Source organism: Nothobranchius furzeri, chromosome 2 (genome assembly GCF_043380555.1).
Source record: "Nothobranchius furzeri strain GRZ-AD chromosome 2, NfurGRZ-RIMD1, whole genome shotgun sequence".
Lineage (NCBI taxonomy): Eukaryota > Metazoa > Chordata > Actinopteri > Cyprinodontiformes > Nothobranchiidae > Nothobranchius > Nothobranchius furzeri.
Window position 1 is genome coordinate 4180904 of NC_091742.1, and position 13681 is coordinate 4194584.

General features: G+C 44.2%; 1 protein-coding gene across 8 annotated transcripts in view; it reads right to left on the bottom strand.

Moving 5' to 3' along the window:
• The window catches only part of utrn (utrophin), a 208672-nt gene that overhangs the window by 171263 nt on the left and 23728 nt on the right, over nucleotides 1-13681 (bottom strand). For all 8 annotated transcript variants that reach the window (XM_015947254.3, XM_015947253.3, XM_015947261.3 and 5 more), the window contains 5 exons: nucleotides 10562-10639; nucleotides 9114-9206; nucleotides 8526-8698; nucleotides 4435-4550; nucleotides 3810-3976 (listed from right to left, as the gene is read on the bottom strand). In XM_015947254.3, coding sequence (XP_015802740.3) covers nucleotides 3810-3976; nucleotides 4435-4550; nucleotides 8526-8698; nucleotides 9114-9206; nucleotides 10562-10639 — 627 coding nt within the window. The remainder of the gene's footprint in view (nucleotides 1-3809; nucleotides 3977-4434; nucleotides 4551-8525; nucleotides 8699-9113; nucleotides 9207-10561; nucleotides 10640-13681) is intronic.

Genomic DNA, 13681 nt, shown 5'->3' on the forward strand with positions numbered 1-13681 from the left:
TGGATTGGTTGAAGCAGCTGGATGATGGCATCTTCAACTCCAACTCCATGGCGATAAGCAAACTGCAGCGGGTCCTGATATGTTCTAGTTTGCTTATTCAGGTGGACCAACAGGAGTCTCTCCAGGACCTTCATGATGTGGTATGTCAGGGCAACTGGTCTGTGGTCATCATTGACTGATGGGTGAGTTTTCTTTGGAACTGGAACAAGGCAGGATGTCTCCCACAGGACTGGAACCTTCTGCTGGGCCAGGCTGAGGTTGAAGAGGTGTTGCAGAATCCCACAGAGCTGCTCTGCACAGGCCTTCAGTACCCTGGGGCTGACACCATCTGGACCTGCCGCCTTGCTCCTGTTCAGTCTCTCCAGCTGCCTCTTCACCTGACTTCGAGAGACAGATAGGTGGGAGGGGGAGGTAAATGGGGCAGCAGCATCTCCTGACTTGGTTGAAGAAAGATTTATAGAACCAGAAGAATCCATGACTGCGTTAGAGGAAAAAAGAGCTGGCGCGTGACAGGAAAATGTTGGGTCAGAGGAGGATGGGATGTCTGATTGGCTGGGGACAGGTGAGGAGGATGCTGGGTTTGTTCCTGAACTGAACCTATTGAAAAACCTGTTCAGTTCATTGGCTGTGTCCGGACTGCCATCTGTGTAATCCTTCCTCTGCTTGAAGCCTGTGATCTTCATCCCTGACCAGACATCTCTGATATTGTTCCTCTGTAGTTTGTTCTCCAGCTTCTTCTTGCATGCCTCCTTGCTGTCTCTGATCTTGGTCTTCAGTTGCTTCTGTATACTCCTCAATAATTCCCTGTCTACCTCCTTGAAGGCTCTTTTTTTCTCATTCGGCAGATTCTTCAGTTCACTGGTGATCCAGGGTTTGTTATTAGCAAAGCATCTCACTGTTCTGGCGGGTATGATGTTGTCCACACAGAAGTTTATATAGTCAGTGACACATCCAGTCATGGCATTGATGTCCTCTTCATATCCTTGGCAGAGAAGTCAACCAATCTGTGGTCTCAAAACAACCCTGCAGGGCTTCTTCAGCGTCCTGTGACCATTTTCTCACAGTTCTTCTTGTCACAGGTTGCCTCTGAACAAGTGGTTTGTATTCTGAACAGAGAAAAACAAGATTGTGATCTGATTGTCCCGGAGGAGGTCTTGTTTTGGACATGTATGCATTCTTTACATTTGCATAACACAAATCCAATGCCTTGTTTTCTCTGGTGGAGCAGCTGACAAACTGTTGAAATGTTGGAAGTGTAGCAGAGAGCGAGGCATGATTAAAATCACCAGATATAGCCACAAATGCATTGGGGTACTGGGTTTGTAGCTTAGCGACAATGGAACTGATGGCATCACATGCATTTTCAGCAATGGCTGAAGGTGGAATATAAATGGTTGCCAAGACAACACTGGTGAACTCTCTTGGCAAATAATATGGGCGACAACTTACTGCCAAGAGTTCAACATCTGGGCTGCAGAGACAACATTTCACTGAAACATGACCTGGATGGCACCATCTGTTGTCGACAAGCACTGCCACTCCACCTCCTTTTCTTTTCCCGCTCCATTTCAGATCTGTCTGCTCGTACAGTTAGGCATCCTGGCAGACAGACGCTGGAATCGGGGATATGGTCCTGCAGCCACGTCTCAGTGAAACACACTGCACTGCCGAAACTCTGGCTGAGTCCTTGAAAGCGCTTGGCGTTCCTCCATCTTGTTGGCCAGTGATTGCCCATTATGATCGATGGAAGAGATGGTTTGAATTTCCTCTTTCTCTGTCTTCGTTTTGCTCGCACTCTGCACCCACGCTTCTTGCGTTTTAGCTCATTTGGGATTTTTGGCTTCAGTTGAGGTATTATTTCAGCCTTTCCAATGTTAATCAGCTGCTCCCGATTGTAAACCAGCTTGTTGCCATGGTTACGCATCATAACAAATGCTCAAAAAGTGAAAAAATAGCAGTAAAAATCCTCCAAGCTTCACAGCACCAGAAACAGAAAAGTAAAATGTCCAAAAAAAATACAGTTTTTCTTGAGAAACTAGAAGAAAAAATGCCCAAGAAAAGGCTAAACTTACATATAGTCAATAGAGCTACTCCAACATGCAGCCACCCAGAGCAGCGCAGTTCCGGAATTAAGAGCCTCTATAAAGCATTTGAAATGTTGTTGGGGTTCAAAATGGCCCAGGAGCCTTGCTACATGGCCAAACACAACCCAATAGTAAAGTCATACAATGGAAAGACTGGTTTGCCCCACCCACTCAGCCAGGACATGAATATTGAATAAGCTGCATGCTTAGCCAGTTTAGCCCAAAGGCTCTAGGACACTGCCTGATGCTAGAAACTCTGTGTAGCCATGTAAAGCATCTGGATTACTTAATAGGCAAGCTGTGTATCTATCTGGAATTCATTCAATGTCTGAATATCCCCAGACGTTAACAGGAGCTCGGGTTAGCATCAGCAAAAGCTCAGGCTAGCGTTATCAGGAGCTCAAGCTAGCGTAAGTAGAAGCTGTAGCTAGCATTACCAGATGCTCAGGCTAGCATTACCAGGAGCTTAGGTTAGCGTTACCAGGAGCTCAGGTTAGCGTTATCAGGAGCTCAGGCTAACATTAGCAGGGGCTCGGGCTAGCATTAGCAGGAGCTTTGTCCAGGGCAAACTGGAGCTCAGGCTAGTGTTACCAGGAACTCGTTAGCATAAGCAGAAGCTGTAGCTAGCATTACCAGAAGCTCAGGCTGGTGTTAGCAGGAGCTCAAGCTAGCGTAAGCAGAAGCTCAGGCTAACGTTAGCAGGAGCTTGGGCTAGCTTTAGCAGGAGCTTTTGCTAGCATTAGGGTTAGGGTAGCTTGGGAAACCTTTCAAGATTTTTGCATCACTATCAATCCAAATGAACATTTTTTTGAATATACAATGTTTCAAAAAAATCTCAGCAAAAGTCAGGTGACTCACTCCTCCATGTTAACAGTAGAGATGCACAGACTCGTGTTTTAAGAGCTTATACCAATTTAACCAACTCATGTTCACTGACCTGCTGATACCAAACTTGACAGAATCTGATTTATCTAAAAGAGCTTTCAATTACAGAATAATTTATTTTTCTGATTACCTTGAAAATGATCATTCTGAAGTAAAGCACTATGCAAGATTATTGCCAGCATATGTTGAAGGTCGTGACCAGAAACAAAAACAAACATTTGCAGACTGGCTGATCACTGAAGGAGTTAATCCGATTGAGCACAAGCCCATTCAATCACCAACTGGTACTTTCATTAATAATGACTGCAGTGTTGGGAAGGTTATCTTTGGAGATGTTATTGATATACGTAAATAACTGATGGGTCCGTCTATTTTTCTATTTATGCTGTTAAACATAAAAACACTCCTGTTTCAGGAATGCATCAATAGACTGGTGTGATGTCACAAGATATAGGAGATGCAACTTGGACTCCCTCACCCTCCAGTTATGAAGTTGAAAAACTAAATGTACATGTTACAGGTAATCATGCCAACAGAATGACAAGTTGAGTGAAGAGATAGCTATTTTTGAATCAGTTCCACAGCTGTGTTCCAGCTGTGAATTTTATAAATTTTCATCCATAAAAAACACCTTGTGTTTTGTGGAAAACAGATGCGATTTTGTTATTTTGTGGAGTCTCCAAATCTATTTTTCCCATAAGATGAGAAAAAAACAGCAAAGTGTTTGGTGCTAATACAGATTCTTGATGTTAGTGCATGAGAGCATCAAACCCAAACTTAAACCTCCGTACCCTCCTTTATCATGTAACATGAAGCAAGTGCAGGTGCTGAATATTTTACCTGCATGCCGAGTCCTGGACCAGAGGTCTCGGCCTCCACTTTGTACCGGCGAGGCAGGGTCTCCACCTCCCTGATGGCCTCCATGCTCACGTCTTTGGGAAGCACGGCAAACAGCGAGGTTACATACATGATGATGGACTTCTTATCTGGTAACTGCACCGCCACATCTGAGGCAAAGGGAGCAGGTCAGCAGTAGGCAGGTGGGTGCAAAGCAGGCATAAGAGCCAGAAGGAAGAAAAGGAAGATAAAAAGGTGAAAATTGCAAAAGAAACATGAAGCACGGCAGAATGAGATGTAGTGAAAGATGTCAGGAGGAGATTAAACAGGAAGCAAGGTGAGAGTGGGGGGAAAAGCAGGTTGAGATGGGTTAAACTAATTAAACATGACTTTGAAATGAGACAGTCAAGATATAGGGTAAATTACCAAAGTACACTAAGTTCTCCCCTTTAGATTTACAGTCGGAGACCACCTCATGGTATTTGCTCTAGAGTTTATCCAGCTGCTGGCAAGACTTGAAACTAACTTCATGATCACAGAGAATGTTTTTATAAGCAGGAATTTAGACAAAAGTGACTGTCAGACCCTTTTTTAACCCGAGTAAAACGATCCAAATAAAAAATAGAACCTTCAGGATCCAGAAGCCTCTCGATGCCCAGCTGATTTTTGGCTAACGTGAAGGCGTGGTCGAGTCTCTCCACTGGACTCATCTTGAGCACCTGATCCCACCTGAATGCATCGGGCCTGATAAAGCACACACACACACCCGCAGCAGAGCGACACACAGTTAGCACCTGAGAAATGTTAGTATTATTTAAGATGAGGTGGAAATACAAAATAGAGGAGCGTTTTCTAAGCCAATCTCTGACTTGACAATTCTGTTTATTTGTAGGAATTAGAAATTACAACATATCATTTTTCTTTTAATTTGATAGATTATTTATCTTTTCTTTAATTTAATATAAACATAGCTTGCCAAAAACAGCCATTGAGGAGAAATTAGCCATGATAACACACTGTAAGTGTAGGATGACTGAAGTTAACATGATGATTGTAATCATTGACTGAAAACAGGAGCTTTTATTATTGTGTGCAAAGAGATGTACAAGTTCATATTTGCAATCATTAAACTTTGCTTGTTTTAACAGCTTGCAGTGTACAGATTTGCAGCTCAGACTACCCCCCCCCCCCCCTTTTTTTTGGAGTCCTTGGAGGGGGTGCAGGAGATAGCTCGTTCCAGTGGGGGGACTTTAACGCTCATGTGGGCAACGACAGTGGGACCTGGAGAGGTGTGGTGGGGAGGAATGGCCCCCCGATCTGAATTTGAGCGGTGTTTTGTTACTGGACCTCTGTGCTAGTCATGGATTGTCCATAATGTTCAAGATAAAAGGTGAACATATGTGCTCTTGGCACCAGGATATCTTAGGCCGCAGCTCGATGATCGACTTTGTCATTGTTTCATCTGATCTGCGGCCACATGTCTTGGACACTCAGGTGAAAAGAGGGGCGGAGCTGTCAACTGTCAACCTGGTGATGAGATGGCTTCAACAGTGGGGGAGGAAACCGGTCAGACCTGGCAGGCCTGAACGTCTTGTGAGGGTCTGCTGGGAAAGTCTGGCAGAGTCTCCACTCTGAAGGAGCTTCAATTCTCACCTCTGACAGAATTTCAAACACGTCCTGAAGGAAGCAGGGGACACTGAGTCTGAGTGGGCCATGTTCCGTGCTTCCATTGTCGAGGTGGCTGACCGGAGCTGAAGCCGCAGGTTTGTCAGTGCCTGTTGTGGTGGCACCCTCAAACCCACTGGTGGACACCAATGGTGTCAAGCTGAAAAAAGGGTCCTATCGGGTCTTTTTGGCCTGTAAGACTCCAGAGGCAAAAACCCGTGTATGGGAGGAGTTCGGTGAGACCATGGAGAAAGATTTCCATAAGGTTTTGAGGAGATTCTGGTCCACCATCCGGCATCTCAGGAGGGGAAAGCAGTGCACTGCTGCTGACCTCTACTCAGGACGTTGTGGATCGGTGGGCGGAATACTTCGAAGACCTCCTCAATCCCACCGACACGTCTTCCAGTGAGGAAGCAGAATCTGGGGACTCTGAGTTGGCCTCTCAAATACCTGGGGCCGAGGTCACTGAGGTGGTTATACCACTGAGTCCACTGATCTCAGGCTCAGGGGGAGAGAGTTCCAGAGTCTGGGGGCCACAGCAGCAAATGATTTGTCACCTTTGGTCTTTAGCCTGATGCTGCACAACCAGTAGGCTTTGGTCACTGGACCTCAGGGACCTGCTGGGGGTGTAGGGACTAAGAAAATAAGATGGTGCTTGTCCGTGTAACGCACTATAGACCAGAACCAGGATCTTGAAATGAACCCTGAAGTTGACTGGCAGCCAGTGAAGCTGGAGGAGAAGCGGGGTGATGTGGGTGTGTTTGGAGGACTTGGTCAGAAGCTGAGCACAGGCATTCTGAACCACCTGTAGACGGTTCAGGGAGGTTCTGCTCAGACACGTGAAAAGAGAGTTACAGTAGTCCAAGCGTGAGGAGATGAAGGTGTGGAGAACTGTCTCAAGTTCAGAGCGAGACAGAATGGGACTCAGCTTAGCAAAGTTCCTGAGATGGAAGAAGGAAGAGCGAACAAGAGGACTGACATGAGAATCCAGGGTGAGAGCTGGGTCAAAGGTCATGCCAAGATTCCTGACAGAAGGTCTGGTGTGGGAAGCAAGCTGACCAAGAGAGTCTCTGACTTTGGGAACCAGCTTGTCTAGGGCACAGATGAGGATCTCAGTCTTGTCTTCATTCAGCTGAAGAAAGCTCCCAGCCATCCAGGTTTTGATAGAGTCTAAGCAGGTGTGTAACAGCTGCAGCTTAGACATCTCATGGGGCTTAAAGGAGATGTACAGTTGGATGTCATCTGCATAAAGATGGTAGGAGATTCCTTTGAAGGAGCTCAGGATGTGCTGAAGAGGAAGCAGATAAAGGAGGAAAAGTAGAGACCCTAGCACAGAACCTTGTGGGACACCATGGGTGAGGGAGGTGGTGGAGGACTGAAACATGAAGACAGTCACTAAGAAGGAACGCTCAGACAGATAGGAGAACCACTCCAGAGCAGTTCCTGATAGGCCTACCCAGTCTGTTAGCCTATCCAGTAGCAGGTGATGGTCAACAGTGTCAAAGGCTGCAGTCAGGTCCAGCAAGACCAGAACAGATGCATCACTGTGAGTCAGCAGGTCATTAGAGACCCTTAGAAGAGCTGTTTCAGTAGAATGAGCTCTACGAAAACTTGACTGGAAACTATCATAGATGTTATGTTCATCAAGAGCAGCTGGCTCCAAGATTTTGGAGAAGAATAGAAGTTTAGAGATGAGTCTGAAGCTGCTAGAATTGTTTTTTAAAGAAATGGATAGATTACAGCGTACTTAAAATAAGCAGGGACCTGACCAGAAACTAGAGAAGCATTAATTAGAGAGAGCACGCTGGGACCGATGGACTGAAAAGCATTTTTAAACAAAGATGAAGGTAAGATGTCGAGGGGACATGCAGAGGTCTTCATAGAGTTTGGTTAACTCAGGCAAAGAAACAAGAGCAAAGCTATCTAGGATGATGGGCCTGGTTGGAGTCGGGAGAGGTAGAGATAAGGCTGAGGGAGAGATGCTAGATCTAACCTTATTGACTTTATGCACAAAGAAAGACAAACAGTTTCCACGGTCTGCAACAGAGTGGATGGAGGCTGGAAGAGAGGCGGGTGGGACTATACTGCTGATGGTGTTAAGCAGCACCTTGAGGTTCCCTTTGCTCTGGGACACCAGGTTGGAGAAATAGGCAACCCTCACGTTTCTGACTGCAGAGTTAAAGGATGTCAGAAGATCCAAAGATGCAGCAGATGGACGTGGAGAGTGGTGGCTTGTGTGGGTGTGGAATGTGTCTGTTCAGTGATCCACCTAAACCCAAGGCCTAAGTCTAAATCAACACTAGTTGTTCTCACACCTCACATGCGTTTGTGTGTATGTGTTCTTGCACTTACTACATACTGAGGACCATTTTCACCATTTTCCCTACAATGTGCAGACATTTTTCAAAGTGAGGACATTTTTCTGGTCCTCACTTATTTTTAAAAGCTTACCAGTTGGTTTTGGAGGTATGGTGTGAATTAAGGTTTAGTTAAGGTTAGGAATAGATCAGCATTGGTTATGGTTAGGGTTAGGCATAATACAGTCACAAAAATGAATGGAAGTCAATGGATGGTCCTCACTGTGATAGAAAGACAGACGTGTGCATGTGTGTGCGCGTGCGTGTGTGTCAATGTCATCAGTAGGGGAAAAAAATACATAGATGGGGCTTAACCCCCCCCCCAACACACACATCTTTTTTCTTTCACATTCAACAGCACATAGAGCTTGAACAAACAGCAACATGACAAGCTTTAACAGATCAAGTCAAGCAGCATACATACACATGCACGCACACACACACACACCTGTCAACCTGACTCTCTCACACTTAGCAGTCTGTTTTAATTACACACACATGCACAAACTTCTACATATTTCTAAATAACACTTACTGAGACGCCAAACTGTATAAACATATTTTTCATCCAACATTGTGTGTGCAGAAAAAAGGGGTCACTGACCATTTTGTCGGATAGTAAATAAAAATTCATATTTTAAGCTTCACCCCCCCACCCCCCATCCCCTCCCTCCCAAATGCTTTGTTCCTTCCTCACTTGAAGTGGTGAAGGATGCCATTGAACGCCAGTCCATCAGCCCAGCTCGTGGTAAAGTTCAGTACGTTGACTTCAGGGTTTGGGCGAGTGCACTGTCGGACCCAGCTCAATAAGATCTTTTCACTGTTGGTCTGCTGCAGGTTGGACATGATGTCCTTCATGATGTCTTTCACCTACACGAACAAATGCACACAGAGATGGTTTCATTCTGGTTCTAAGGATTTTAGATTTTTTTTTTACACCAATAAAGATCAAATATTCTCATCATGTTGCTAATAAACGAACTAACCTCTGCCTGTAAACAGAAAAACAACAGAACAATCAAAAGATAATAACAATAACATCAGCAAACAATGATAGACAAATAATAGCCCCAACTCTTTCACCCTTTGAACAGAACTTCCTGATTAATGGCGTTCAGCAGCCGTTTGAACTGAAAGCACCAGATGACTAGCATGTTGACTCGCGTGTGTGCACAGACACCCGTACCGAGTTTCCATCACTGGTTTATTTGATCCCTCTGGAGCATCAGTGGAGAGTGAGTTATTAAAGCAAACACTCATGCATGCGTGTGTGTAAAGTTCTCACCTGCCAGTGAAGGATGATACTCCAGATGAGACCCAGGGTCAGCTTGTGGTTCCCATCTACAATATCTGTACCCCCGATGTTTACCAGGTCCACCTAATGGGCAGAAAACAAGACTTTTTTTTTTACCAGAAAAATAGAAAGTTCTGTAACATAAAACGTTCTAATGCCATCGTTACCCAACAACACTAATCATTTACTTCATGAGTGTACAGTTTCTGAACATCTCCGTGTGTTTTGACTGAAAATCAGTCCAATTATGTTCCTCTGGTACGAATATCAAAGTGTGCTTCAGTGTGTGTGTGCGTGCGTGCATGTGTGTGTGTGTGTGTGTGTGTGTGTGTATGTGCATCTAAATATTTCTGGTTTAAGAACCAGAGAGCAGAACAGGATGTTCAATTTGGGTTTAAGTATGAAGGGATTTCTCTTTATTAGCCTTCTGACCGGTTTCCTGCCTAGAGCTCTGAATCATTTAGGACCTGTGTTCAGTTTACAGTCAGACTCTGAGGAGACCTCAGTTACTAATTTATGCCAGCAGGTGAAAAGAGTTGAGCAGTTTAGCTGTGAACAAATCGAGGACACGTAGAGAGAGTGTTCAATAAAACAAAAGAAAGGAAGCTCAGATGTCCAACAGTGAGCGTTGTTTTTACTCTGACACTCAGGAGTTTAGTCTTCACAGGGGACAGAAGTGTGTCATTCACCAAAATAAAATTTAATTAAAATTAAATAAAAGTATCCTTGCAAAGCAGAATTTGGTCAGATCAAATCATTTGGAGCAGAAATCAAAAATGAAACCCAAATTTGATTAATTGCACATCCCTACTGTCCATTAAAACAGACATATCTGCATACTTTGCAAGGTAAGGCTGAGCTAAAACAACACGGAATAATGAAAGAAAATGTGTAAAAAATAAAGTAACACAATTCTTGGTAGAAATTCCTAATTTTAATCTATTTTCTAGCAGCTGTCATTAAAAACAACTCATCTTTAATTATTTTCTCATGTTTACCATATCCTCCAGTTGAAAGCTTTATTTTTATTGTATCTAATCTAATTGTTAATTGTTTTTTGTGGCACTCAGTGACTTCTCAGGTAAAGGAGAAATGATGGGACAAAGGTGCACCCAAAGACCCAAAGCATACATGTCAGGCTGATTGGAGACTAATTTGTCCCTAGGTTTGAGTGTGTGACTGGTTATATATCTAAATATGTCCCGGAGAGACAGGAGAAACCTAATAAAGAGTCAGAAAAAAAGTTATTGATTTAAATGAAGGAAGTGCGCTTTGCTGTAAAAGTGTGTTGCACAAGCTTATAGTACAGTAGAATACAAGATGAGATAATCACACATCGTTCCCTCTTTCTGGTTTTGCTCTTCTCACACACACTCAAAAAAACAACAGGTGTAGCTGTTGTAGCATCTACCAAACCGCTGCTGAAAACCGAAACTCACATTATTTTGATGCAGAACTTGTAGAACTTTGTTGACGTTGTTGAGGGAGTGGACTCTGGTGGAGCCTCGCTCTTTGGTCTGAGGAAGAGGAGACGAAAGCAGAAATCAGCTGAGTTTGTACACAAGCAAACAATGACGCAACAGAAAAGTAACACACAAGGAAGTAGATTGTTTCTGGTTCTGTTTAGTTCTGAGTTAGTCAATAAAGTTGTTAAACACTTACCTATACAGAAAAGCATGTGCATTTTTAGGGAAAACTAAAATTCAAAACAAGAAATGAAATGCTGAGGCTAACGCTGGTTTCACACTGGAAGCATCAGCAGGGTGAAACGGCAGCTGTTTACTCGCAAACTTCAAAGCAGTCCTTTTCACACCGGGAGAGTCTTGGCAGCGGAAAGACTTCATCGCTGTCCTCTTCGATGGACTCATGAGATCACAAGATCCCTTGAGATTTCAGGTCACAGTTTGTTTATGCAATCCGCCATTAAAGTAAAAAGAAGGAAATCACGATTGACATCACTGTCTGATGTCATATATGATGTTTTTCTTCTCCACTTCCAGGATTAAAGCCATAAAAAACACACCGCTGCACTTCCGAAACAATGCTGCGAGCAAACATGAAGTTGGGTCACACGTTTGCTTCATATATATGAAATTGCATTGCTGCAGTACTTTTATTTTGAAAATTATAGAGGATTTTACACTGAAACAGTGCGTGATTTCCTGTCTAGCCCTATGATAGTCGCAAAATTGAAGTGTTGCAGAAGTGGCTTGCAGCAAAAATAGAACCTGACTATTATTTGCGGCATGGTGCGGCGCTGTGCCGCGCAACGTGCCGCTTCTGAGATGTGCCTAGAAATTATCGCTGGTTTGAAACACTCCATAAACTATAATGGATTCTATTTGAAGCAGTGATGTTCCGCTGCCGTTCCGCGCCGCTGATGCTTTCAGTGTGAAACCAGGGTAAGTCACGCACTTTTTAAATTATATATATAAAATTCATCACATTCAAAGTGTCAGCTGTGTCCACAGGAAGCATTAGCAAGATGAATTGCTGCCAACTGATAATCCTTTAAGTCTTCAAATTCCTGAGCCACTCATTACCTCCCAGCTATAGAGTTAGTAGTCTGGTAACAGGGAGAGTCTGAACATGTGCGCCGTCATAGATGACAAAAAGTCAACTGGTACATAGGATGACTGCAGGTGCAGGAAAGATGCTAGAAAAGTATAAACAAGAATGGTGTGTGAGTGGGTTGCCTTTAAATCTACCAGTTTACTGTTTGTGTTAAAGTGGTAAGTGGGTAAACCATAAACACACTTGTAGAATCTAAATTGGCTCAAGGAAGCTGTGTTAATGCAACTGATAAAAAAACATGTCAATCATCTAAAAGTGTGCTCTGCATATAAATTATAGTACATTAAATGTCCTTTCTGTTGAAACTGTTTTATTTTTCATTTTCACATAATCTTGCATTTCTTACTTTTCTTTTTTCCTATTTTTTTGTGCAAAAATCAACCCCATGGGATCACCCGTCACATCTGTTGGTGGTTTAATGGATGTGAATGGTGACTAGGGCTGCAACAACGAATCGATAAATTCGATGAAAATCGATTACTAAAAGCGTTGGCAACGAATTGCGTCATCGATTCGTTGTGTCGCACAACTCTTCCAAAAGCGCCCCTCCCCCCCCTTCCCGCCCGCCGTTGCGCGCAGACAGATCAGCGCGAGGGAGAGCCGGCAGATCAGCGCGAGGGAGAGCCGGCAGTTGTTTGGAAGAGGAACATGGCAGAAGCAGCGAGAGTCAAAAAAGTAAAAGCTTTTTTAAGTTTGGGAGCATTTTCAGTTAAATCAGGCGAAGACATGCGTTACCTGCAACGTTTAGGTCAGACTTAGCATGGCACAGGATGATGCAGCGTCTTAAACGCAAGCATGTCGGGATCATCAGCGAGAAAGGAGAGAACTCTGTGTCCGGGTAAATTAAAAACTTTTCAAAAGTGATTCATCCAAGTCCCGGATTATTACACAGGCTAGACATGCCCTGAGCTCGTAAAAAAAAAGAGTCTAAAGTCGTGAGCGCAACGCTTATTAGATGAGCGGGGGGACTCGCGCTGCTGCGAACCGGTTCCGCCCAAGGCCGGATTAACTGGGCAATTGCCCAGGGCCCACGAACTCTAAAGGGCCCAGGGCACGAGCAAAATACTGTATCTATAATTTCCCGCTTTATGAGGACTATGGCGACCGTACGTTCCGTTTTCCCCAGACGTGTCCACTTTTCACTCTCTGTCCGGCGCGTCCGGACTGCGGGTTCTCGTATTGATGAAAATGTCCGGCTTTTCATCCAGGAGCAGGGATCGAATTATGGGGGAGCTGTATATCCTACACATCCAGGGGAACCGGAAAAAAGTTTTCTATATTATATCATTTTTGGACTCTTTTGAGCAGAGAGCGGCACAGCGCTGCGTTGTTGCGCAGCGATCCAGGCAGCTGCTTCCAGCGCACGGTCCATTCTCAAAGTGGCGCAACCAAAAAACTATAATTAGCACACGATCGTTCATGTCTGCACATGTTCTCTATTTTCTGTCTTATTTGTGCCTGAAGCGCGCTACTGCGGAGCTCATCACCTGTGCTGCGGTGATTTCACCTCACGCAGCATCGAAAACGCGCTCTGCGCTTTGTGGTCAGGAGATCCCTTTGATCTGCACAGAAATAACTGATGAGGTGAAAAAGTAAGAATCCAGGCAGCAGATTTTCTGGAGAGTTTAGAGGAGATGCAGGAAGACGAGAGACAGACAGGACAGGAAAATAGTTCAATAAAAACAACAAAACAAAACAAAGTGTTGAAAAGTAAAATGTAGGTAGATTTATCTCCACTACACGTTTTTACCTATAAAACAATAAGTTACACACATGTAGTATTTATAAATTTGATACTATTCAGGTCACCTTCAACACTCAGTCACACACCCAGGGCCGTTTCAAGACATTTTGGGGGCCAAGGCAAATTGCCGCCCCCCCCCCCCCCCCCCCCCCCATAACTGGGCTCCCCAGAAGCCTCTGTGTAATTCATACCCTCTCCAGTAGTGTTAGTTATACAGTGTTTATAAAAGCCCCTCAGGCAT